This window comes from Pleurodeles waltl, chromosome 8 (assembly GCF_031143425.1).
Source record: "Pleurodeles waltl isolate 20211129_DDA chromosome 8, aPleWal1.hap1.20221129, whole genome shotgun sequence".
Lineage (NCBI taxonomy): Eukaryota > Metazoa > Chordata > Amphibia > Caudata > Salamandridae > Pleurodeles > Pleurodeles waltl.
Window position 1 is genome coordinate 872252257 of NC_090447.1, and position 27999 is coordinate 872280255.

Below are 27999 nucleotides of genomic sequence, written 5' to 3' on the forward strand. Positions count from 1 at the left end.
TTTGAATAGGAGTAAAAAGGGTGTGAAATGACTCCTAGGAGCAAACAACAGGCTGATCTGAATGGGCACAGATGACTTCTCTGAACGTCACCAAATATGCATAGTGAGGAATGTTACCAATTCCTACTTGACAGATCTGCTGAGTTTACAAAAAAAACAAAACTTTGGGGTGCAATTGAATGGGAGGGAAACAGGATGCCAAAACAATTCTTGTGTATTCACTGTCCAGTTGATGGAAACCCCAACGCTTATTTTACCAGACTTGTGTGTATGGGTTTATTGTGGGTACACTGACAGCCTGAAACTGGATTTTAGTGGTCAAGCCTTCAGAACCCATTTTTATGAGGCAGAAGGCTTTCACCATCTTGAAAATGTGTAAATGGGTGCCTTTGGATCCAGGAGTCATTCCCACCCACTAGCTCACGCCAGGCATAAATGTGGCACTCCCAAGTACATGCTTCAGAAAACTCTCTGGACCTGTTGAAGTTTGGAAGACAACTGAACCTGTTGGCTGTAACCTGAGAGGAGTTCTAAGGGGCTTGGCCTGCTACCCCTTGTACCAAAAGCAAAGAAGTGGACTACAAAAGCCACTAGGGTGACCTCCTGCTCAAGCTATAGGAATACAAGCTACAAGAGGCCTTTCCTGCAACTGCCCAGGTGATCAGTGGTATTTGGATTTGGAATCCACCCTGCTGTTGGTCTCTGCCTGACACAGTGCGAGTCTCTAATACCCCCCCCCCCCTTACCCCCCGAGTTCCTGGGGGGAAGGGACATGAACTTTACAAGCATAATCCCATCCATGGTGGATTTGGATTTAAAGAAGCAAAGTCACATGATAAAATATTCGACCAGGACAAACCTGGTTAGTGTATCCGACCCATGCTCTGCGGTGGCCAGCCTCAAGTTGCACCTAGATCCCAGTTTACCACAACCATTAACTAGTACTGGCACGTTATGTGTATTGGCACCATTTCTACTTTAAACTTTAAAAATTAAATATCTTCAGTTCACCCTTACATGATTGTTGTCATTTTGGTGTCATCTTGGTTATTCAATCTTACTCTATTTGTCTGCCTCAGTTTGGGACTTTTAATGTTTTGTATTTCACCTTTCATACTGTTTTGGTACTGCATAAATACTTTACATATTGCCCTAAGTTAAGCCTGTCAGTTCTGTACCATACCTACCATTGGGTTGAGAGAGCAGGTTCATTTAGTGACTTTGAGGGTTCACCCTGGCAAGGGTTCTGATTATTCCTTGACGTGGGTAGTCCCCTACCCCACATAATAATAATCCAATTTCTTACAATCGTGTTTTGGTGAAAATATATATATATATATATATATATATATATATATATATATATATATTACTGAAACAAGCTTGACAAGGATGGATAAATTGCAAGTGATGAATATTGATATTGTGAGCCTATAGAGTGGCAATGAGGGAACTGGCAATAGCTTCATGGACCTCCTCAGAGTCCAGGTCAATGTCACTCCTTACTATGCGAGCAGCAAAAAGGAAGGGCCAGCAACTGACTGCTTCACACCTTCTACACAGACCACTGACACCAGGCTGAAATACCAATGGAATTAAAAAAATGACTTAACTGAGATAGATGGTGAATTTGGAAAATATAGCTAACAAGATTTATAGTCTTGCATGAAGTCGACCATTCAATTTTTAATAGGCCTTCAAAGGAAAATGTACTTTGCTCTCAAAAAAGAGGCTTTAGGGTGGAATTTGTGAAACAGGATGCGCTATATTGGTGGCCAGACAGAACATCTATAGATAATAGAAGAAAAGCTTCACTAGATTTGAGAAACAGAAGACCTGAATGTCAGATGCAAATAAATAATTTTAGGAGTGATTGTGCCGAGGAGGCATTTCACAAGTATTGGACTCTTTTTTTACCCTATACTGATGTGTAAAGTGTTAAACATCCAACAAAAATCCTAAGGCTGGTAGCAAACTATCGTTAGACATGCACGCGCTACCTTTTCCATACACTTAGAATTTGGAGATCGTTTTTACTATTCAAAAGAAAGAACTAAAGTGCTTATACATCCCATTATGGAGATACAGATATTCCAGTGACTGTTTTCCAAATGTTATGAATTTTAAATGCATGTTAACTGTGCCATAGTTCAAGATTTGCGAGGGATGAAAAACACTTAAACCTTGAGGGAGTCAGAACTGAAATCTCCTGCTTCACTTTAATGCACACCATTTCTTCAATAAAAATTAATCCACGTGGACTGGTGTACAAAGCAGTAGGAGCCCATCTACCGAGCTAGAATCTATTCTGTCAAATACGGCAGCATTTGCAGTAAATGATTTACACCACTATGGACTGTGTTTGGGGATGCATTTTGTATGACGGGCCCCTGAAACGCCACTATGATTTGTACTGTTCATGCCTGATGGGGTAGTTCTTGATGTACGTGCATGGTTGCTTAATATCTGTGAAACTAATGAAAGGTTTATAAAAAATAAATGAATCCACGTGCATCTATGATGATTACAAAGGAAGGCCGCCACAGGACCAGATGGATTGGTTACCATCACAGACAAAAAAAGGAATGTACATTTTAGTAGCCCCTTCAATTAAGTTGGCATATTTCAAATCCCACTGGAGTGCTGAGCTAAGATTACAAAGCACAGGAGGAAGCTTTGTCTGCATGAAAGGTGCACAACAGGCCCCAAGTACAGGTGTACCACTGGAACAAATCAATACAGAAGCTGTCATTCACAAGAAAGTGACAAGTGTTGAGTTGATTTGAGTTGAGCTTAATTTTATTAAAAGAGGGTCCCTTGCCACCCACCTTGCGCTGTTGCAAAGAATACCGTTATGTATGTGGGTGAGGTACCAGCACGAGGTTCCCTATACATGTGTCACTGAAATAGTAAACACAAAATGGTCATCAGATGCCATTCTAAGAAAAAGCTCTTGTTCACAAAAGACCCTGAATGTAGTCTATACCTTGTAATATGCAGTGATAAAATCTGTGAACAGCCTTTGCCTGTATAAAAACAATCTGAGCAGGGGAACAGCCCCAGGCATAGTGGGAAATCCTGATGCAACCAAACTTTAGGGTAAGGATGTAGGCCCTTGGCCAGGAAACCTATTCTCAGGGGACAGAGACAAGTTGTGTTTTGATCTACGTTTGCTGGCTCATTACCTCTGCAAATACACATGGGGCTGGTCCGGGCACATCCCAGCCTCTCTAGATGGTATCATAATGAGGTCTGGTCACCTTCTAGCCAACACATGGAGCTTGGAGGGGATAGAAGTGGAGGCCTCCCAACCATTACAGGATATGTTCAGAGGAATTACTTAATAGGTTATGCATACAATTACAAGACACTAGTTTGCTATAAACAGTTTTTAGCCTGGTAGAGGTGAAAGATGAGTGACCTCAATGCATTTTAGTTCTTCACCTATTACAGAATGAGATACCACATGTCAGCAACATTAATTTGATTTCCAGCTTAACCAAAAACATTTACAATTGTAGACATGGCTCCATGCATGAAGAGATTACGTAGTCTTGTCTCAATTCTATCCAGGACTGCTCTTGAGAATAGGATCAATTGGATGACAGTAGAGGGTCTTAATGGGAAACATTGCTGCAAAGTGCTTGTCTGATGACAGCTGTCGTCAGTTCTGTGTTTTGGCCAAGCTAATTCTTACAGACAAACTAATGTATTTCAGATTTCAGTACCAAGTGTACCATATCACGCAATGGCCGATGATATTCTAATCAGAGCATCTGGGAAATGTTGCACATGTTCAGGACACCAACATCATGCACCTTGCATTCAATATCTCCAGATGTATTAAAACTAGCACAGTTTGGGACCCGACTGAAATGACAACAGAATTCCTGGTGACAGCAGCAGGAGAAACCAAACACCGATGCAAACACTCACTGGAATTATATAAATAGTAGTACTGATCATCAAGTACTATATTTCTCTTAACTGGTTAAAGGCATCCCCAGCATCAGAACATCCACTATCAAATAATGCTGGAGTTACTGAATGTCAAACTACTTTGAAGTGTCCCTCGTGCCTCTGAGGACTTATTTGGAGAGTATTGGTGGTATAAGTATTTATGTAAACACTATGTTTTAAAAGCCCCAATGATCGGTGGGGAGGGGGTTGGTTAATTTAACCTGTTAAGATTAGTCATAATGCAGTTTAATTGGGGAATGCAGGAAGATATTCACCATCAAGATGTATCAGAAAGCACATCTTAGACTTGTTAACAAACCCAGTGGTCAGGCTGTGAGAAGTGAACTATTCTGAGCAAAATATTAATGTTTCTTCCCCAACACATTCATTTGAAAAAAACAATATATACAGAAACATGCTCCAAGCATGCCAGCAGTTACAAAAGCCTAAAACAATGTACTAAATGAGCCCACGTGAACTTACAACTCGCGTGAGAGCGGGTGTCCTCCTCGCAGAGTTCATGGAGCTGCTGGAACTCTTCCTGCGCCAGCTGGAAACGCTGCTGCTTAATTTGGTAAATTTCTTTCTTTGCATTAAGAGCCTCCTGGGCTACAATTAAATACTCTTTCAGCATACGCTCCTGCTCTCTCCTCCACTGCTCGCGTGGATCCTCAATTTGTGTGATTTCTGAATCGGAAAAAATTAAGTCTGATGAAAATAGCGAAGTACAAAATGTGCAGTGATAGCATTTTCAAAATTTCCACTAAATTGAGTTAAAGTACAACAAGGAATCAATACAAGTCTTTCAAAGACAAAAGGTACCTCGTCAAAAAAAAGAAGAATTGTGAATTCAGGCATGTTACATTAGTTGTACTTAATTAGGTCCTAGTTGTTAGGGGACAGCATCAGGAGGACAAGTACAAAAACTATCAGGACAGAAAGGGACGGACTGCATAACCAATGGACTGGGGAGGAGGGGCCAGACTACCGACAGGCCAGACCAGAAAGGCAGAACAGAGCAATATGGAAGCGGCTAAACAGGTCAGTAGGGGCGAGGAATGATCACCAACCCATTAACAAGATGAGATTAAAAGATCTGGACACCAATTACGTTGAAAAGTAAACACAAAAAAGAAGGTCCTGAGCAGGAGAGTGACAGTTGCTAATTGCCTAAAGTAAGATGTTCCTCACACATCAACCAACAGTTACGACTTGTGTGTGCAATATTTCCCGAAACCATAGAAACTACTAGAAGAAACCAAGAACGTTATCTCCCCACTCAGCAGCCTTGAATCGACAGATGCAATACATTTGTATTAACATTCTTACTCTTCAAATTACTTAACCAATTATTTCATCGGTCAAAATATACAGATGTTAAACTTTTCAGAAGATCAACAACAGAGCTGAGAGATAGACAGAAAGAGTGAGTGTGAGTGAATGTGAGAATAAAAATGGGCTATGGTACTAAACACCATTCTAGCTATTTCCTTTGTGATCTGAAAGAAGTTCATAAAAAGGAACTATTAATACTTTTTTTTAAATGTAGCAAACTCTTCTATAGTGTTCTCAAATTTACTGGAGCTATGCAATTGGTCTTCTGCCCTGGTATTTCTAGCAACTTTAAAATCTGGAAGTTTTCAAAGCGTAACAGAACGTATATTTATTACTAGAGTGGATAATTCAATTAAACACTTCCATTTATAACATCCACAAAACGAAAATATAATACAGGTGAAAAAAGAATGTTAAACCTGTAAATATAGTTCATTCTGAATTGCAATATGTTTCTTTTGTAAGTGTAAGACGGTTGGTGATCTTATTTTCCTAGTTTTAAAATTGGATTGGCTTGACAATCAATTCTTTGTAATCACGGTGAAAGATACACTGGGGTAAAATGCAGTTATGTATATTTTAAAAAAAATATGTCGACAAATTCCTGTCCAAAAATATTTGGACAGGAATCACTGCACAGCATTACAAATGTACTTTGCTTTAAATTAATGGGCATACCATTTTGTCCATATATCGAATATAGCACCAGGTCATACCCAAAGGATTCCATGTCCCTGCTTATGTTTTTCTTTTTTTAACATGTTCAGTTATTCGTGTCAATTACCAGCAATTATGTACAACATAATTCGTTTTTTTCACCCCAACAGCAATATTTTTTCCATGACATCTGTGGGTGCAGAACTGATCGAAAAATGCACAGAGGTGAATTCTATTCTGTGGTTATTTTACACATTCTTGTAATAACTGGGATGATCTGCATCATTTTGCAATCAAGTAAATAAGGAACTATTATTGCTTCTAAAATTCCTCTTAAGTATTTTTTTAATTTGGAGGCAACAGCGTTGCAGTGTGTGAATTTTCTGCCTGGATTTACAACTAAATGTTTGTATTTACATAAATGTATTAATTAATTAAATACTTGAATTTCACTCCTCTTGATATAATGCTCAAGACAGGAAGATGCATTTCTGGAAGAGCTTAATTTTTCCATTTACAGTTTCAAAACATGTTTTACACCTGGCTACTGGCAAGCGTTCATTTTATTTTCGAACTGTTTTTGCAAGCATCGGCAACAGCAATGAAAAGTTTAAAAGTAAAATAAAATAAACAGTAAAAATAAAGAATCGAATGGTCTAAAAGCCTGTCAATTAACTGCACTATTTTATGGGCAGAGGCACGCACAGGAAAATAAGACATTACCCAAACTGCAAAAGAGCCAATGGCTGAAATAGGCTTCCCCATGCTTAATGCAGATATAGGCGGGCGTATTTAAAAGACCAATGGATGAAGAAGACAGACAACACTGCTCTCTGTATGTCATTTTATGCATTTATTTATTTTTGACCACATGAAGCAGGCACCTAAAGACCTAAAATGTGACCCCCACTTCCCTATGCAAGCAATATTTACAGTAAATTGAAATAACACTTTAAAACATACTCTGTGGTAAAATGTATATACACTTTTAGCATAAACCTTGTCAATAATTCTATTATCATTAAAGTAATTATCTTTATCAGTGTTTGTAAGCTAAAGAACATATTTTATCAGTGCCAAGCAGTAAAAACTTTCCCAGGGCCAGTCTTCCCTGTCTGCATCTGTCCAATTCTTTTCAAACAAATTATTTAAGTATACATTCTCAACAATATCACAACACTGAGATTTCATGCGTAGTACAGTTTACACAGTACAATTCTCATCCAGGAAGCATGTGCATAGCAGTGACAGAATCACGTTTTCCAAGACCCTCCCCTCCAATCTCTATATAGCTAGTACATCAGGTTTCTTCATCCTCACCTCCCTCAAGGCGGTCTTTTTTTTTTTAGTTTTTTTGATCTGCTGACATTCCTTTTTCCACTCAGACTGCATCAGGTCCTCCACACAGTCTGCCATCCAGTGGTTCAAAGCTCTGTCTGTATCTAGTCCCCCTCCCCTGTACCACTACGCCATGGTCAGCTGGGACCTCAGTGAATGTGTTTTACGTAGAACAAACACTATGCGCCATCCTGGTGTACTGTAAAAACTGACCCGTTCGTAGCCAAAATTATTCTTGCACCTGGTCAAACCTAATAAATCTATTATTTATAAACAGATCCCAAGTCGTGTTACACCCCCCCTTCTCGCCCAGTATGAAAAGACATATTCCTTTCCATGTCTCCAAGAATGCAAATAGGTATGTGTCAGTGGGGTGTAGGCCAGGGGATGGGTGGAGGGGTCTTTTCAGGACCTTGACCTGTATGTCATATTTCTGCAGCCCAACACTTCAGGCCCGGAACATTACCTAGAACTCCACGACCTATCCTGATTAGCGCTAGCTAATCGAGGGGTTGGGGGGGGGGGGGAGGGAGTGTTTTCCAGAATTCTACACACTGGTCTAAGCTAGCCACCACTCAACCCATATCAATTGTTTATTGTGCTCGCATGCAGGTGTTACCCATACTCCCAGATATCTGAAACTGCTGCCCTCCTATTCTCGTTTTACACTCATGAGTAAGTTTTCTCCAGCTTGCCCCAATCTCCCCAAAGGATTTGGCACAATTAGTTCATACGCCCAATGCTGTCGCAAACTTCTCCAGTTTTGCCAATGGGTGCAGGACTGATCTACATAGGACATTTAAATATGCTAATCAAGTATATAAAAGGAGATCCCATGTGTCAAGGTGCACACTCTATTTCCCCACGAACGGAGCCTCCTCCGCAAACCAAAGGCTAATGGCTCAATTGCCACTGGAAATTTTAATGATGCTAGCATCCTTCCCTGCCTGGTTCCCCGTTCCAAGACCCACAACGATATTATGCTTCCCGTACGTACATCTGCCCATTTTTACAAAGCGAAATGGGAAAGGAGAAATTCATTTAACCAATATATATATTGTTTTTTTTTTTAAATGTGTAACAAGTGCTCCCGAAAATGAATAGGCATTGTGACCTGCCTTAAATAAAAACGCACGCTGTATAAGAATACTAATTTTTAATGGTTGGTGAGAAAAGTGAGGTATTTATTCATCTGCCTACAGACTTCGCATCATAATGGCAAAGGGTTAATGCATAAATCTCGTTTAGGTTTGCAGTTATTTGTAAATATCCAAGTATATGACAGTAGACCGGGGTGCACATATAACTACATTTTCTACTTTGATTTACATCTTTGTTTTATAAATTCTTTTGTATAGTATAGAACTACGTCAAACATTCTGAGGATACATCAATGACACTGAAAATCTTACTAGGCGCAGACTTAAACATGGGTGATGCATTCAGCTGTATTCTTTATTTTTGTTAAATCGTTTTAATGTGTATTTTACAGATACATAATACAACATGTAATTCAGATTGCAACACAGACTCATCCAGAGTGTACTGCTTCACAGTACAACACAATTCAAACAACTGTAGTATTGTTAGTGACCGCAATTGGTATGGTTATAAGCGACTGCAACACCGATACATCGGGTAAAGGTGGTATGGATGATTACCCGAACACTGATAAAACAGGAACTTTTATAAACAGTTGCTGGAACTAGCCCGGCACCAGTCCAGATGACCAGATTTATTGGTGTAACTCCAGTATATGAAGAACGACAGTCGTGGGGCTGGATAAGCAAACTACGATGCTCGTGGTGTGATGCGTTTGTAGACCATAGAGGTGGTTGGGGGGGAATATCTACAGGTATTTATTGAGAGGTATGGTAAGTTTCTCTCAGATCACTGTCAGCACCGTTAAGAGGTCGTCATAGCTGGCCACAATGGGATATTTGAGGAGGCCCTTAGCATCCTTGCGATGCAATGCCTGGCTCTCAGCCTGAGCCCAGACACCCATGGCCAGCCCAGGCAGAAAAACCCAGGGGGTGGGGGGGCGACTTCCACATACAGACGATCTGGCTCCTGGCCAGGAGGAGAGCTAGATCTACAAACCGTGTCACTGCCTTGTTGTTCTTGTTTGGGCATAACAGACCCACTAGGCATACCTCCCAGGTGTTGAATGCATTATACCCTATGCAATGCGTCGGGTTGTTATCCAGTAGTGGGTGAGTGTTAGGCACAACCAAAACATGTGCAGGAGGCCTATGTTGAGTGGGTGACACGGAGACAGTCAGGGTCAGTGAGATTAAAGTACTGGTTGATTTTGTGAAGGGTGAGGTAAGCCCTGTGCAACACAGTACTCTACAAGCCTGAATCGGACATTGCAAGATACCTTCATAGGGGTATGCCAGTATGTTCTGCCACTCAGTACATGGGAAATCTAAATCTGTTTCCCAGTATTGGCACAGTGCAATAAGAGGTGCAGTGATGTAGGTGCGCAAGGAACCAGCTAACCATTGCATCAGGTGGTGGCCCATCGCCATAACGTGAATGTATTGTTATAAGTGTATGTTTGGTTCCCACTGCATATCACCCTTACTCGCCCCCAAAGATTTGATGATGGAGGTTTGTAGTAAAAACCACCCCGGCAGAAGGGCAATCTCGGCTCTGAGTTCCTCCATGTGGAGCAGTGCACCATCTTGGTACACGTCCCCCGGGGTGTGGATCCCAGCATTGTACCAATGACACAATTCCCATGGGGAGATTACTATATTGCCCTACGATGTGCCAAAGAGCAGCAGCACTGGAGAGAAAGGCATTTCCCAAGCAAGATCATGGGGTACTGAGGAAGTGACTCCCTGGAATGCGGCTGGAATAAGGGTAGTATGCGGGGTAGATCCCAAGTTGTAGAGGCGGTCGCAGCATCCTCCAGTTGGCAGCCCACCAGTCAGCTGGTCACCCACTGCAGCTGGGAGGCCAGATAGTACTGCTCAAAATTTGGCATGTCTAGACCCTGATCAGTTGGGAGGTGGAGTTTGGCTAGGGCCACCCTATGCCATGTGGGATGCCATATACAGTTACCAGGTAGGCGTTTTTAAGGAGTGGATAAAGGGTTTGGCAAGATATAGGGGCAGGTTAGAGAAGTAGCATAGAAGATGTAGAATTACCATTTTAGTGAGAGCTGTGCAGCCCACCACTGATAGCAGTAGGGTCTGCCAGGACTCCATCTGTGCTAGAAGCGAAGTCACTGTCCGAAAAAGATTTCAGTCTAGGCAGTTCGCTGGAGTGTGGTACATGCATAATCTCAGATATTAGAAAGTGGCAGGCTGCCATGTCAAGGTATTTCCATGGATCTATAGGGCAGGGCTAAGCATAGTAGAGATGAGTGGGAAAGACACACGTTTTAACCCAGTTAAGCCTAAGACTGGAAACGTCTGTGAAGCTATTGAGCGTTTCCACCATAGTGTCAGCGATATGATGGACATCTTTTAGGTATAAAAGCATGTTGTCTGCGTGGAGTGATATGGAGAGGAGGCAGTCGCTGAGAGGAACCCCCAAGCAGTGGCCCTGCACACATAGGAAATACACCAGTAGCTCCATTGCTAGGGAGACAAGCAGTGAAGACAGTGGGCATCCCTGGTGGGTGCCCCATTGTACCAGTATCAAAGTAGATCTATGGGGACCTGTTTCTACCAGGGTCGAAGCACTGGTCTAAAGGAACTTGATCAGCCAGATAAAGCGGGTCCCCAGGCCATACCGAGGGATCACCTCAAATTGGTAAGCTGACTGCAGAGAATCAAAGAGTTTTTCTAAGTTGAGCACCAGACACCCCTTGCGCGGGCATGCAGCAGGAGCATAGATCAGCACATGAAAAAAACTGTCATAGGTTCAGGGAGGAGACATAGCCTCATTGTATAAGGTTTTCAGTATAGGGGCAAGTAGGGCAGTGTAAGCCTTGTAGAATTCGAGCGGTACTCCGTCCAGCCTGGGATCTTGCCAGTGGTGATTGTCCGACTCCCTGGATCTCAAAGAGCGTGATGTTTCCATTCAGTTCCTCCCTGTGCTCTGGCGATATACTAGGGAGGACAACAATGGTCAGGAAGGAGTTAATGTCCGCTGTTGTTGCAACAGTCACTAAGGTGTACAGGGAGGTGTAGTGCTGAGTAATTGCTTCCTGTATGCTCCTCTGTGAGTATATATAGGTCCCCTGATACAGGCTGTTAGAGGCGACACCAGGGCTGTTCCTGGCGGAGCAGCAACACTAGTAGTGCTCCAGCCCTATCAGATTCAGAGTGTGTCTTCGTGGTTTGAGCCGCAGAGTTGAGGCAACTGAGTCGCTCTAGTACCTCAATAGGTTTGCACTTCACCTGCCCCAATAACTCCCTGTCCTCAGTGGTGGCCTGTGCCTGCCTTTCAAGCCGGAGTACTGTCCAGTCTATCTGCAAAACCTTACGTGTGAGTCGCTGACGCATGCCCAGGGCGTTACCTAGACTGTACCCTCTAATTGCCACCTTAAAGGCATCCCACCCTATCAGATGGGAAGTGGGGGTGTTCACATTGATGTTAAAGTATTCTATGATCCACCTGTCCAGGGGAACCCAGAATGATGGGTCTTCAAGTGCCATGGGTTGTAGGTGCCATGTGGGGATTGGGGAGGGTCATTGTCCCAATGCAAGTGCAAAAGTTGCGGATAATGATCTGAGTGCGGTCTGCCTAGGTAGTCGATGCGTTATGTGCAGAATTCAATCTTGAATGTTATTTAGGCGGTCTATTCTTACACGCAAGTCAGGCGTGAGAGCAGTACGAGTAGACACTGATATGTGTTCTACATTAGCGCCAAATGTCGGTCAAGTGCTAATGCGGTAACCAGCTTGTTTAGGCCTTGTCATATGAAGTGTCAGAGCTACAGGGGAGAGGCGGTCTAGGTCTACGTTAAGTACACTAGTGCAGTGACCTCACAACAACCAGGGGAGACTGCTCCAGTGCTATAACACCCCAGTAAGGGCCTGGTGGGAAAAACGCCAGCTGATCAGTGTTGGGAGCATAAATTGTGAAGAGGAGCAGTCGGGGGCCCTCCAGCCGGCCTTCCACAAGGATGTACAGACCTTATGGGGACCACTATGGTGTTCTCTGCTACAAATGGCATCTCAGCCTTGATCCACACCAGAACCCCCCCGGCCATAAGTGGAATAGTTAGTGGAGTATACTTGGCCCCTACAGCGCTTCTGAAACCGCACTGCCTCCATCTGTGTGAGATGGGACTCTTGCAGCAAGGCTATGTGGGTCCCCCTGTAGTGCATGTAAGCATATACTGCATATCGGCAGGAGGGCCTATACACCCCATGGACATTCCACGTTAGTATATTGGTGTCAGTTGGCATGGGGCAGTTATGTGATTCAGTTTCGGCATCAGCAGGGGGGGGGTGGGACCTGGCCTCTGTGAGAGTGGACGTGCTAAGCTGGTGCAGACAACAACTTTGAACCAATTTAATACGACAAAGAAAACAGGCATTTGCAATGCAATGGGTCTTGCATTTGCTTAAGTTAGAGCTATTAGCGTTGTAAGCTCCTAACTCGACTTTTCTTGCCACATAAATTGAAAATGAAAAGTAATACAGGTTCACATAAGCGTGAAGATTCAAAGTGCCATGCCATGAGCGTGAAGGAGACACACAAAAGGAAAAGGAAGTTTGCTCGCACTCAAACGTATCAGCAAAAGTGCAATTAGCCACGTAACATGGAAGGTGCCCAAGGCGGAAACCAAACCGCCCCTAGGAGGGACAAACATAAAGCATTTACTAACGAAAACAAAGGATTTTTGAAGGGCAAGCCCATGAACGAGTGATAGTGATGGGCGTGCTTTAGGCGTGGTTACAAATCTAGATACGGATGTCGGAAAAGCTGCGCTTGAGCACTGCTATGCTCAACCTAAACATGTAATACCATCAGGAACAGAGATACAACAGGATACTGCCCAAACATAAGAACTTTGTGCACTAGTACAGGTGTTCTGGCTGGAGGGGTGTGGGACAGTGTGTGTAGTAGACTGGTGCATTGACCAGTCTGCTTCTGATGAGTGCGCAACCCCCCATGCTTCCAGCTATTCTTCTGCAGGTGTGTATAATGAGATGTACCAGATGGAATTTGGTGCGAGTGAGCAAATGCAACCACCTACAGCATGGCTTAAGGCAAGGGGGGACGACATGTAACGTGTCACAGCTTCTGCCAGTGAGCACATCTGCCGGGGCAAGCAGCATCTGGATTGTCGCACTCCAACTCCTGTGTCTCAGTACCAATGTGTTCAAGTCAGCTGTGTGACTAGTGGGGCCGCAAACCCGCCCCCCCCTTTCCCAATCTTGGCTAAGATGGTCATAAGTGTATTGCTGCATGTTAGTTCCCTTTCCCGAAGCTACCAGTGCCACAAAAGTGTTAGAAGAGGCAGGGTGCTCACCAATGATAGAACAATCACGCAAGCACTGCATAGGAAAAAGAAAATACATGGGTAGTTGCAATGTTAGGGGCTAGTGAAATGTCAATGTTTGCAGTTTCATTCTCGGTAGGCATTTGAAGGAGATTGTCTGCTGTTTGCAGCATAACAGGTGGCATGCCAAGAGGGAGAAGGGAGAATGACAGACGACATGGAGACCTCATCGCTGGAGGACTTAACACCCTTCCCATCAAAGTCCAAAAGCTGGGCAGTGTCTTAGAGTGCCGCAACTGCCTTCTCCCCTGTATAACCTGTTCCAGGGTGAGCGAGCAGAGTGCCTGAGAGGTAAGCCTCAGTCATTGGATCCTGCAGCCTCACCGGCTTCCTCCAGAAGGATGTGGGTTAGTGGTTGGTGCCCGAGAGAAGGAAACCGCCGGACCACCCCATCTCTCACCTAGTTTCATGCCTTCTTTGGATCTGTGAAGAAATGCGACTGCCCATCTGCTTGGATTCATAGGCAGGCTAAAAACGGGAGTGAGTATTTGAAATTGGATTTACGTAATCTACGTTTGACTGCAAGGAAAGTGAGGCATTGTCATTGGACTGCTAATGTGCATTCTGGGAAGATTATTACTTTCATGTTGTCTGGTTCCAGGCTATCTTGGTTATGGGCCTCATGCAGAATAATGTCTTGGTCTTTGTAATGTAGGAGGTGGGCCACCAGTGGTCTGAGAGGGGCGCCCAGAGGGAGTCGCCGCACCCGGTACCCAGTGCGCACTCTATCGAGAAGAAGGCAAAAGGACCGAAGTAAGGATGAAACTGCAAACCCATGCTTCCAGGTAGGCTGCTGTGTCCTGGACCTCAGGTAGGCCCACAAAGTGAACGTTGTTTCTACGCGAGCGCTCACAGCATCCTGCGCTCATTCGTCTAATGTGCGGATCTGGCTTTGCAGAGCATGCAGTTAAGTTTGTAGCTCCTGAGTCTGACGGAGTGTCACCAAGGATTGCTCTGCTGTACTGACCCTGTCAGCTTGTGGTGCTCACCCCTCAGCAGGGTGAGGTCTGTCAGAACCATGCCTATTTTGTTCTCCGGGGAGACCTCTCTGACTGAGAAATGTATGTCCCACTTTTTCTCTGTGGGAGAGTGGGGGTTGGGCTGTGTGTGGCACTTCGGAATCAGCAGCCTGGGTATCCAAAGTCGACATACCCTGGGGATGTGCCATCTCAGAGTGGGCTGCGGAGCGAAGGGAGTTGAGTCCACTTGCAAGTGTCAACTGGCGTCAGTGAGTCTTGCAGAAGGAGCAGCGCAATCAGTCAAGTCTTTTGGCATGGTCGGCAGGGCAGTTCAACTGAGGACCCCACAGAAGACGCACCACAGTTGCCTGCTGCTCTGATGACAGGCAATCCCAAGAAATGGCCCTACCAGCACCTGCAGGGGTAGTTGGCCTGGGTGGTGCAGTCAGCACACTTTGTTGTGGTGCACAAGGCTGGGTCTGCCAGGGGGAGCCCCCCGTCTTACTCATTGTGGACGCTTCTGCTCTCCACGCAGATCCACCAGCTTCCATCAGTACTGGAGGGCACCGGGGTGCAAGTCTCTAGTTCCACATGTGATCAGTTGTCTCCCTGCAACCTAGACCCCCAGAGCACTGTGAGGTTTTTAAAATACTTTTTTTTTTCTTTTTTAGGGGGATTGAGTCCTCTGCTTTCAGGCAGCTGAGAGGGTCACCGAATGGTATAGGTGGTGCGCGTGTGCTGGCCACAGGAGATCACCCCAAACTGCGGGCCCGCACTGTTAGAAATCAGCCCCTCAAGTCTGAGTGTCTTGTCCTGGCTGAGAACAGGGGCCCCAGCTGTTTCTCTTGTTGGGCACAGCAGGGCCTAGGCCTGGGGGGGGGGGGGACCAGTGCCTATCAGCCACACCGGGCAGGTAACAAAAAGCAGGCAGCCCTGGTGGCTCGGGGCACCCTTTGGCAAGGCAGCACTCAGGACAACTGGGCAGTGTCCATGCAGTAGAAGGGGCCGTAGGAGGTGGCACCTGTGCCTCCTAGGCCTCGATTGCCATATGACCACGGCTAGTGCCACAGTGCGAGTGCCACCACTTTGATCGCCCAGGGCATCATCAGCTAAGCTACAGGTTCACACATGGTGCTAGGTAGGGGTCACCGCAGCGGACCCCATCCTCACACAAACACCTCACCATTGTCTAGTCAGGTCCCCACCGAGAAACCAGCTGCAGCATCTTCGGCGCAGGGGGTGGCCACCAGCATTTGCACCTCTGCTATGCCCCCAGATTTTGTCTTACCAGTTCTCCTGGGGCTCTCTGACGCCTCCAGTAGTTCCTTGTCGATGGGTGTCAGGACCTTAGCCCGCCACCTTCAGCCCGAGCTGCTGCACCTGGGAGCAGACTGCTATTCTCCATGCGGCAGCCTGGAGCGAAAAGCTTGCCCGGCCTCCAATTGAGCCACATAGTCCCCAAATCCAGGTTCTCCAGTAACGCTGTTATTCCCAGAGATACCCCCAGGCAGCAGAGAAGGGTGATGGCAGCTGGGGGCATTGGATTAATGATGAATGCGGGGATCGGCGCCCAGAGCTCCTCTAGTGAGCATCCGCCATCCTGGCTGCCACAGCCACCATCCAGCTATATTTGTTACATAAATATCAACTCAAATTCCTGACGTTTTACATGTATACATATATTGTGTGCGAGTGGTGCAATCTAAAACTCAAAACATTTTAACTGGATTCATTTGTGTATGATACTAATGGTGATACAACACAAGATCATTTTGTTGGCAATATTTAAGAGAGAATCAACAATAGTAAATGTTCTATCTATCTCAGTAACATCTAAGAAATCCATATGCCCCTAAGGGTACCACTGAAACTCCAGCTTACAACGATGAATGGTCTTTCTAGGTCTATAAATAAGCAACCCAAAAATTAAATTCTTTTGCAAATCAAATTATTTCTGTATCAAAATGTGAACTAGTTCACAAGGTGCTGTGCTGGATGCCCCCACTAGTCTTCCTATAGTAAACTTGGGTATTTTAGCAAAGGTTGCAGTAAAAGTTATGGAACTCAACTTTAGTGAAAAAAGGGACAACAGACTATCTTGGAGCAAGCGTTCAGAAAACCAACATTAGCTTGTGTGACTGATTTAGGTTACAAAAGAGTACTATCTAGAATGCAAAAGCAATCAAGAAAGCCATGGGATTAGTTCGGAAACAGCTATTCTGAGCATTTTCTTCGAATCCCCTGGTTAAAATGCTTGGAATTTTGTAAAAGGGTTACATTTCCAGTAGAGTCATTTCTTTGCTGAGTATCTGAGGTATGGGAACTTTAAATCAGAATTTCAGCCAAGCCGGCATACACCTTCAAATCCTGCTGACTACATTAAGACTTTATGTTAATTCTTAAGACAGTTTGAAACATTTCTCTACATTTATTCAAAATATTGTCGGTATATATTTCAATAGCTTAGTAGCAGATGGTGTTCTGTCTCACCCTGTAACTGTGGCATTTTTCATCTTAATTTCTCCGAAGATTTAATGATTTATTAACAGCCTAAATTTAATGTACCAAAGTATACAAGAAGTTGTCAAAATATTTAACCATTTGCCAAGATATGTATGAGCAGGATGGCTAAGAAAGAAAAGCGGTGAGGCGCTGCGGAATACATGCCTCGCTTTATGCCAAATGTCTTATCAAATGTTGAGTTGGTTTGACAAAACAACATGTAAACAATAACACACAATACCTCTGACCTGCCAAGTAGTTATTTCAATGCGTGGTGGCCAAACGATCAGGTAGAAATGGGGAGATTGTATTTGGTTTCTGCTCCCATGCCCCATCATTGCTCCAGTCTCCCTCTGCTATCTAAATGTATCAGTTGCACAGTGACTCATTAGTCTGAGTTCATCTCTCACTGACCATTGAAGCATCTCTCCCAACTCACTCATTTTTTAATCTTGACTTGCCTCTACCAACTTTCACTTCCCCAACCTTTGTTCCATCCCTTGATGACGGAATGCTTTCCCTTTGCCTCCTTTGCTCTGCTTTCAATGTCTGTGTCCCTTAATCAATGTGGCTGTGGGTCTGCTTCTATGCTGTCATTTCATCAGCCATAGCAAAACTGTCCTTTACTGAAAACAAAGGGGTATTGCAACTTGCCTGATCTTGAACAAAATATTTACCTGCGGTAATACACTTTCTGGTGGATACTCTATCTAAAAACAGATTCTAAACCTTTGAATACTCCCTAGGTGCCAGACTGAATCCGGAAACTTTTCCCCAACAACGCACCTAATTGGTGCTGTGCTGCTCTGCATGCAACAGACTTGAGAGAGCACGAATGTAAATAAGCACCAACTCTGTGCGCTGACTTAGTTCTTATTTTTCCCTTTTACCACCATCAGACATGAAACGAACAATTGTTGGTACCAGTGTGCTTACCTTTTGAGATTAGATGTTAAAGGCAGACGGTTCCACAGAGCAGGGAGGTGGGAGGGCAGTGAGGAATCTGCAGTTAGGTAGAGTATCCACCAGAAAGAGCATTACAGAAAGTAAGTAACTTGTTCTTCTGATGGATAATTCTAACCCCAGATTCATCACCTTGTGAATAGATACCAATACAACACCTTCGCTGGAAGAAGGTCTGTGCAGTGGACCAAAAGGTGTTGTAGGTCTGAGCAGGCAAAATACCCTTCCTATTGGACCTGGTTGTCAAGGCAGTAGTGCTTCATGAACATATGCACGGATACCTACATTGCAGCATTGCAGATGCTAAGGACAAGCACTCCACATGTCAACGGAAGTGCAGCAGCCTTAGACTGATGAAATGGGCTTTAAGCCCTTCCATCAGGTGCTTCTTGGACAGTGTGTAGTATATCTTAATGCAGAAGGCTATCCACTTTGGCGGGGTCCTCTTGCACATAGGCTTCCTTTTCTGTGGCCACAGAACACCACAAACCACTTATAGTCATCAAGAATCATATGAATGTACAAGATGTGATGCGTTTCCTCGAATTTCTCTGTGCTGACCAACCAGGGGCAGTTTGGATGGGTGAGGGTGTTGTTAACTATATTAGCCTGGAAAAGGCTTGCTCCTATCTGTCAAACATATAAAGTCAATAACATGCTCATTATACTTATGGTGTTCCTTGGTATGATTATTATAAATTTGTAAACTCCTTTTTTGGGTCCAGCCAATGGCGCCTCTCTTATTTTGGAAGGTGAGGATGGCAAAGAATGCTGATAGGGTGACAGAGTGATTGATAGCCCAACGTGGAAGGCGTTACAATTTTGCGAAAGTAAGCAGTCTGAGTCTTCAGCACTACTTTGTTCCTGAAAAAGGTGGGATAGGGAGGTTGACCAAAGGTGCCTGAAGTTCACTCACTCGGCAAGGTTACGTAATCGCAATGAGAAGACTGTCTTAAAAGCTGGAAACCGCAGCGAGTAGCTAGGCATCAGCTCGAAGGGTGTACACATGAGAAAAGTCAGGATCAAGTTTATGGTTCAAATCTTTTTATTATTATTATTAGCATTGGTAATGGATACATCAAAGAAGGAAACAACCAGCAGGGCGTCGCAGCACCCTCATTGATTAACCTACCAAACAAACCATCTAACACCCTCCAACCCCAGGTACATCCATGAATAAGCACATCTGTAAACAACCGGAATACGCACCCAGTTACATTCATTCCCTTGTGTGAATTACTAGGAGTCATATACAGCCGACAATTAGAGGAGTCTCAGATATTTGGGACAAGTGAATTTCTGAAACTCCCCAGCAAGGAGGAACAGATAGGGACGCCACAGCTCTCCAAAGGAGTCGCCTTGAGGACCAAGGTGAGTTTCTTCATTCCCAATACATACCACAATCTGTGTAACTATCCCAGAAGTGTTGGGGGTGTTGCAGTGCCCAAGAAAGCTAAGATATTTTGTAAAGTCACCCCAAGTGGCAGCCTGATTTGTCGTCCCTTAAGAGACTTGAGCGGGAACATTAAGGGATTGGGAAGTCCCAGTATTACGTATGAGGAGAAGTAAGCTTTGGACAATCCCATAACAGGTGTACCGATGTTCCGGTAAGACCACATTGTCTCCAACAATCAGCACTCCGGGTGGGGTCACTCTTATGTATACATACAGGGGTAAAGTACCAGTAAGGGGCAATTTTTGTGCCTGTCTCTACCCTGGCTGTGTTGTGAGCTGTGTGGCATGCTCTGTAATATACCTCTTCTTATTCTTTTTTTGACCGTCAGAGCCCTTCCCAGTTCCTCCTCCCAGCGTGCCTGACCTGGTGATCTAGGTGTCTGAGACGATCGCTGTAATAGAGTATATATGTCAGAGATGGGGATTTTGTCCATATTCCTCAACAGCTGCCACTTCTCGTAGTCCGTAAGGGGGTCTTTGAATCCTAATACGCCTCATGGGGTGCCTCACCCAGTGTCTTATTTCTAGATGCCCCATCCTCTCTGTCTCTGGGAGATCACAGTCTGCCCTCAAGCTCTGAAAGGGAAGTGGGCCCACTTCACTGTGTAAGTGTCAGATAGAACAACAGTCCGTGCTTAGCCAGTGGCGAAAGGCGCCCTGATCCAAGCCCGGTGCAAAGTCTACATTTCCCACTATAGAGGTCAAAGGGGAGGGAAAGGTGGTGAGACCCCTTGCCGTTACACTTGGTCCCACACCTTCTAATTTGTGCGGCTAACCAGTAAGGAGTACTGACTCCAGGGTCGGTGTTGCTGCCGCAGAAAGGGAATCATCCAGAGAGAGGATCCCCCCTATAGCTTGGTCCGTGAACAACCAGCGCTTACCAAATTTCCTCCTGGACCACTCTAGTAGGTAACGGAGTTGAACTGCCTGTTAACATTGCAAAATGCCAGGAATGCCTAGGCCCCACATCTGCGGGGACCAGTAGGCCAAGGCCCAGAGCATACAAGATTGCGTCTCTGCTCAGACAAAATGATTAATTTCACCTTACAGTGTTTGGAGTATCCCAGGGGGAGGCTTGATTGGCAAGGCCTGGAACAAGAAAAGAACTCTCAGAAGCACAGCCATTTTAATGGCCGCTATTATTCCCAGCGAGGAGATGGGGTAAAGTTTGCATTGCGCCAGGTACCTTCAGATTCACTGTAAAAGGGCCTGGTAATTCAACACCCATGTCTCCAGAACTGCTGAGGCAAGTTGTATTCCCAGATATGGGATGGAAAGCGGCTGCCACTGCCAGAATAGGAGAGGACGTTTAACTTGGTTATTCAGCCCCTTTACATTGAGAGTGACTACTTTAAGTATATCATGTGACATACAAAGATGATTGTGGCACTATTAATCTGTGTCCCAGACAACAGCCCACACCTAGTCTGGGGTTGAGGGGAACTGGGGTGTGTGATGTCAGAGTGTGCCTGCATGGACCAGCGCTCTCCTAGATTGTGTGTACCCCCATCTTAATAGTAAACAACACTAAACAGAATCCCCAAACTGAACTTGGACAAAGACAAGGAGCCAGGGGTTCCCAGCATAGTCACATAGGTGAAGAAAGTTGCAGGGTGCATGATTCCATGGAAGTCTTCAGTCAGCCCCATTGCCCCCTGTTCCCTACCCTGCCGCACACCAAAGAGGCCTAGTCTCTAGGCCCCATCCCCATCAATCAGGCTCAGGTCTGTCCACCTCTCCTGTCAACGCTTCGAGCACTGCTCTGCATTCCATTGCTATGGTCTCAGGGTCCGGGCAGTGGCCACCCAGGGGAGTCACTCTCCATTGTGAGTGCTTCCTGGCCATACATTCTCAAGGGGGTAGCATTTGGTTTTCTCCAGAAGGTTCCTCCAGTTGTAGCATCTTGTAGGCTTCTGTCAAGGAGCGTAGTTGATGCAGCTTAATCCCCAACCGGACCACAAGATGAATACGGAAGGCCCAATGAGTATGATATTTCCTTGCCCCGCAGGTGGGAGTTGATGGGGTGAAAGCACCCCCATCCCTGTTTTTTTGTAGAGTGAGCGCTGACACATCCTGGTAGAGAATGATTGAGTGTCGTCTGAATGTCAGCGTTCACCAGGCGTGGTGGAGCCACTCGGTCTATTTGGATCGCTTCCTCTGGAGCCTTTCCAAGATCTGACTGAAAAGAGACCAAACATATAATGCAATGTCCTCCTCCTCCTAGGCGGCTGTGGGGGCCCCTAAGATGCAAACGTTATCACGCCTAGAGCGATTCTCTAGGTCTTCCTTGTGGGCTTGCAGGTCTTTCTGTTGCTCTCTAAGCCACAAGACCTCTTGCTGGAGCTGTTCAATCTCCTTGTCTATGCTAGTCTCATGTTGCAACTCTGTCCCCCATCTCTCCCAGCTTGTGACAGACCTCTTTTTGACCTTGTGATTTTTCTTTCTTCTTTTTTCAGAAATCTGCCTTTGAGGAGATGAAGAGTGCTTCAAATGTGCAAGTCATCCCCCTTGGTAGGCAAATGTCCAGCAGCCGGTGAGGGAGGTCCCTTTTCTGCCCTAATCCCTCAGGTTTTGTCAACATCTCTTTCAGAGATCGTTCTTTCTCTGAGCAAGCAGTTGCCATATCAAGGCTTGAGACTGCACACCCTCTAAGAAACATCCAGGCCCTAGTGAGTGAGAGCCGCAGGGGGCCGGAGGTCTGCACCACCCCACCAGCTCAACCGGCCCTCAATGTGGTTTCTGGGCCACTGCGTGATAGGGAGGTAACTCGGTGAAGGCTCACCAAGCCCCCCAGAAGGGTGAATATGATACTAACAGGTGTCTGTCCCCCGGAATATGCAGTGGTAGGGCTCTGCTGAATCAGTCTTTCCTGGGTCGTCCCTTGATGATGGAGGCGAATGCTTCCCAAAGCAGACACTATAGCCTGAACGGACAAGCCCCTCGCCAGGTTGCTGAGCAAAGGTGGCCCAGTCACTCCACTGGGTCTTTGGTGGGCCAGACAGGTTGACGGAATCCACGGGTGCCAGCATCGTTGGGACCCTCTTGCTTCTCATGCTTCGAGAGCCGACTCTGAGGCCACCACCTTCAGTCGCTGGGTGCCACATCTTCTGGACCTCTGGTGCGCTCCTCTCTGGGGCTGTCCTCGTCCCTAACCCCGGCTTCGTTTGTCCTCAGGCCAGCGGCGTGCTCACCAGAGCATGCCGCCTTTGTTAGGGAGCATGGGGATGCATTCTGGATCACTGCGGTGGTGACAGAGGGACAGAAAAGCACACCCTATCTTACCGCCATCTTGGCCACACCTCCTCAAGACCAAGTTTAAATTCCACTGGGACATCACAAACTGTTTTGAAGGAAATGTGTGTCGAGCTTTCATAAATCACATCACAACAGGTGATTTAAGCTAAGACTGATAAACGTAGAAATGCAGGAAGGGCCAACGAATAACCTTTAATGGTGCTACACCAAAGCCTTGCTAGCTGAACGACAAAATCAAACTAAGCACTGGCAAAGCCAACAGGTTTCGCCTTCGTGTTTTTTTTTGTTGCATTCTATCTTTATATGTAACTGGATTATAAATATTAGAAAAAGATAATAATAATGTTTTAAATTTGATAAACTGTTAATAGATGTTCATGTTGTAATGTATTTTAAATTAATATCCCAGGGTTACAAACTCATAATTTTTATCTTATTTAATATGGCATTGTATTAGAGTATAGTAATATACAGTTAGTAGAGTGCCACTGCACTTGCTGCACGATTCAAATAATGCCCCTTTTAACTGCAAAGTTACCGTAATTGTGACTGCATGTTTAGAAGTAAAATATAGCAAAATTTGTTTTTTTGGAGGAGTTATGACAGCTTTTGGGACAGGTGCCACTGCACCTGTTGCACCATTCAATTAACGACCCTAGTGCCTGCAAGGTAACTGCACTTGTGACTGCCTGTTACGTAGTAATATATATCGTTTTTTTTTTTTTTTTTTTTTTTTTTTTTTAGGGAATGCAGAATGCAGAGGGAAGAAAGGAAGGCGGTCAAACGACACAAAAATCAGAACTAATACTTCATTATTAATGATCCCATCCCTCAAGTAAAGCCTTTGGGACATGCTAGCCCTATATAAAACCTGCAAAAATAATATGTAACCGGTTTAAAATCACAGATTTAGTCTATCGGATACGACTACACGTTACAGTGAGGGGGCTAGGTGAAAATGATGTGGAAAGGGGGCGAGGGATGGAAAAGTAATGCCATAAGTAAAGTTCACCTGCATCCTCCGCAGTCTGTAACGCAGGGAGGGGGAGGTCAATTGTCTGTTGAGTCCTCTTCTCTTAAGGCACAGGAGAGGTGTAGCATCTTCGGATACTATTATTATGAACCCTCAAAGAACTCTCTAGCATGCAGCTGCCAAACAGATTTAGCAACTCTTTGTAAACAAACAGACCCACTCCGCCCGCAACATCATCTCAAAGGACTAGAACCCCTGGCGCCACCTACAATACCATGCTTATCATAACCTATGACCCTTTTCTCTCACCTGCAAATGCCACAGCAACAACTAGTGTTGAGCGACGCAATCGAGGGAGCAGAGCGAGGGTGGGATGTTCATAATGGAGAAAAGACTGACAAAGTCATGACCTTTGCATGGCGGCCATATTTGAGCTGTCCCATGTCCAAGTACGAAGCACAGATCTTCCCCTTTTCCCACATTACGAAGTATGGCTAGCTTAAATACATTCCAGACATGTGCTTAAGAATGTCTTCTCAAACTATAAATAATGTGTTAGCTAAATTGTTGAGTTTTCAAGCATTTAATTCCATAAAGTTACCACATCTCAATGTTTTTTTCTGTTTATATTGTGCAAATTCGACCCAAAGGGGTTGAAGCGCTTTACATGAACCAGTTTTATTACACAAGAGCAAGTTCATTTTTAAACAAAAGGAGATTAAATCGATTTGCTCAGAATAACAGGATGTTAAGTGGATCCAAAGTCTCGAACCTTCACCAATTTCAAAGTCAGCAGCTTTGAACATAACGGCGTGTCCTAGTGTGATAAATAAGCCATATCATTTGAATGAACCTCCAAGATTAGGCACAGCTGTTCTCTAGTTGTCACTTACACTTTGTATGATTCAAGGCTCACATTAATTGAATGAGAGAAAACTCCATTAGGGCGAAAGGAGGACTGAAATCGGTGCCTTGTGAAGGGGCGGGGAGTCACATTGAAGTATGGAGGGTAGGCGTGGAATGAAAAATGTACCTCAGAAGCATGACACTAGTGGAAGGAAACTGGTTTCCAGCCACTCATCATCAACCAGAAGGGGTACTTGGTCCAAACTCCAAGGAACAGACGAAGTTGAGGCAACAGGAAGTGCAGCCAGAGGGCGTGAGAGGCTGCTGCTGACCAATGAGAAGCAAGAAAGGGAAAGTGACCGGGGAAGCCTATCAATGGTAAGTAATGGGAAGACTGTGGGTGGGCTGTGAGCCCATTTAAAGATTTTTTTTTCCTAATACAAAAGATTTCGCCACAGCGCAAGCTCTCTGCAGGCGAAACCTATAAACAATATCAGGCAGGTTTACTTATGAAGGCGCGGTCTTGCTGATATCACACCAGGCCACAATTGTGTCCCAGTAGCCAGCATAAATGAACTTAAGGGAAGGGTGCCTCGCAGTAAGAATGACATCTACCACTTCAGGCAACAGATCTAACACAGTCAACTACCTCAGCTCAATCTCCACACATGGAGGTGTAGATTGCACAGATTCAGGTGAAGAACTGTGCCCTGCTGCTGTGACAGAAGAACCTTGAAACCAGTAGACAGATCAAAGGACACATGCCTAGGAGTTCCAGATAAACAGTCAACTGGCCCAATTCAGAGCCACAAAAATGACTTTGTCCCAGCATTTCTGACCTTTTTCAGAACTCCGGACAGTAAAGCCAGGGACCAGAAGGCGCACAGGAGGCTTATGTTCCATTCCAGCCAGAATGCCTCTCTGAGGGAGTGTTCTAGTGGAAACTCCAACGTGCACAATTTTGGATGTGTTTGATATTGGTAAAACGGTCTAGCCAGGGTACTACCCACTGGCAGAAGATGCCCTGCGCCACCTCGATGTATAGACTCCATTCTTGATCTGCCAGATGCACATTCAATCACATTCAAGCAGTCACCACTGCAGATCATGAGCTGTCTCCAAGATCTAAATGACATCCTTCAGATTTTCTTAATGTTGGGCCCACTGGAATTTCAGATTTCAGTGCAGAGCCTACATGTTCCACCTGTTATAAATCGACACAGAGGATGCAAGAGGCTAAGGAGTCAAGAAGCCTACTCTCACGAGATCCAAAACCGAAGCTAAAGCACTGAGATTACAGAATGAATGTCCTGCTTCCAGGAAAGCTCCAAAGAATTGGAGTGCTTGCAAAGTAGTCATGCAAGGTCTCAACTTATTGATAGTAAACTTCAATGATGTCAGGAGGTTTGCGCCATATGGGTGGTCTGTGGCTAACTTGGCCAGTCTGCCTTCAACAGCCAGTCGTCAAGGTATAAAAAACACATATAACCCAGGACTCCAAAGGTAGGCAGCAACCACTACTATCACATTTGTGTACACACAAGGGGCACTGGGGAGGCAAAAGGAACCAAGTTGAAAATTATCCTGGCCTCCCTTGAACCATAATAAAGGCTGCTAAACTATAGGACAGGTATATGAAAATGTGTGTCCTGTAGGTCTATAGACTTAAAGATTTAACAACCATCTTCTCTTGTAGCACCCTCTCAGTAGCACTGTTTGAGGGTAACACTTGCATCTCTTGTAAGAGAACAGACAGGTCTCCTCTGTAATTTGCTCTGATTTGGCAGGAAGAGTTGTTGGAACAAAAGAAAAATTTGGTTATGGCCATGCTGACCTACCTGGACGACCTATCTGGGGAAAAAGCGCTAACTCTTGCTACCACACGATGGGTATGCACCTCTAAGGGTAAACAAAAGTTATTTGGTGACTGTTGCCACAGTGGAAGGGGACTAAGAGGACTGATGCCTCTGATGACTTGGGTTTGAAAGGACTGGACTGGAGTGACAGCTTTATTGGGGGGAAAAATGGCTTTAGGCCTGATTTAGATCTTGACGGTCGCACCACCAAGCCACGTCAGAGGTGGACCCAAGAAGACCGCCAAGTTGACAGTGTTCCGTCCCACCGTTTTTAGATGTTACAGCGCTGCAAACAGTGAACTGGCAGCGGCTCTGACGGAAGGAGGACATCACATGACCCAATGGACAGCAGACAACAGCAGTGGCTTTAGAGATAGAGGCAAGTTACACATATGCACACAGCACTTTGCCAAATGTGTCCCACTGCACTACACACAACACACCACATACACACAACTATCCATTTCAATTCCACCATACCACAACACGTACATGCCGCAAAAAAAACTGACTGACATCCACAACAACATACATTGACCATTGACACTGCACTCACACGGCAAAACAACCACCACCAACACATTTACACACTCATCTACACAAGCATACACATGCACAACTACACACATCACAAAAAAGACAATCACACAACACCACTAGCCTGAATGTTGCATGCAGCAACACAACACAACATACACAAGAACATCACAGCCATATGCAGGTGGCGCACATACTGGCACAACCACAGCTCCCACTCCAGCTCCCTCACCCAGCCAATTGCATCGCATTCATATATACACATACTGACTCACAGCACAACATGACAGGTCCCCTGGCAATCTGTACATATGGACACAGTTGACAGGTGTGAATGTACCATCATTGTGGTGCCAGCATTTATTTGCCAATGAATACTGACATAATTATGACAGTTGTGCATGCGTGCAATATGTGTTGTGTACCAGTGTGTCCTCATCCATGTCTGACCCACTTGTGTCCCTGACATATACATGTCACAGTAACTTAAAAAAAACATGTTTAAAAAAAAAATACTTACTGTGACATGTATGTATCTTCAGTGGTCCCTACCAACCGTGTAGTGCTCACCCAATGGACCCTGGCAATGCGGTGTCCCTACCCTTTAAGTCCAGCAACGGGGGTGTTTTCTCCATGGGACGGTGTCAGCAGTGACTGCAGGTGTTGTCTAATTGTGTCTTGTCTAAGACTGGGTGAAAAGGAGAAAAAGGGTACGTTTTCACCCCTACACCTCCAAACCTCCCCCTCCCCCAATCTGTCAACTCAGACATGAAGGTTGGATTGCTACTTTTTTCCTGCCGGTAAGGCACATCAAAATCTGCATACTGGGAAGGGTGGCTGGGGTCCCGTCAGCATCCCCTTTTCCCTTTCCCACCCTCAACAAGGGTGGTAATT

The 27999-nt window shown here is 45.0% G+C and overlaps 1 protein-coding gene across 1 annotated transcript in view; it reads right to left on the bottom strand.

Annotated features, from left to right (window-relative positions):
* WWC3 (WWC family member 3) overlaps positions 1 to 27999 on the bottom strand; it is a 404774-nt gene that overhangs the window by 250395 nt on the left and 126380 nt on the right. The window contains exon 3 of the mRNA XM_069205154.1: positions 4444 to 4647. Coding sequence (XP_069061255.1) covers positions 4444 to 4647 — 204 coding nt within the window. The remainder of the gene's footprint in view (positions 1 to 4443; positions 4648 to 27999) is intronic.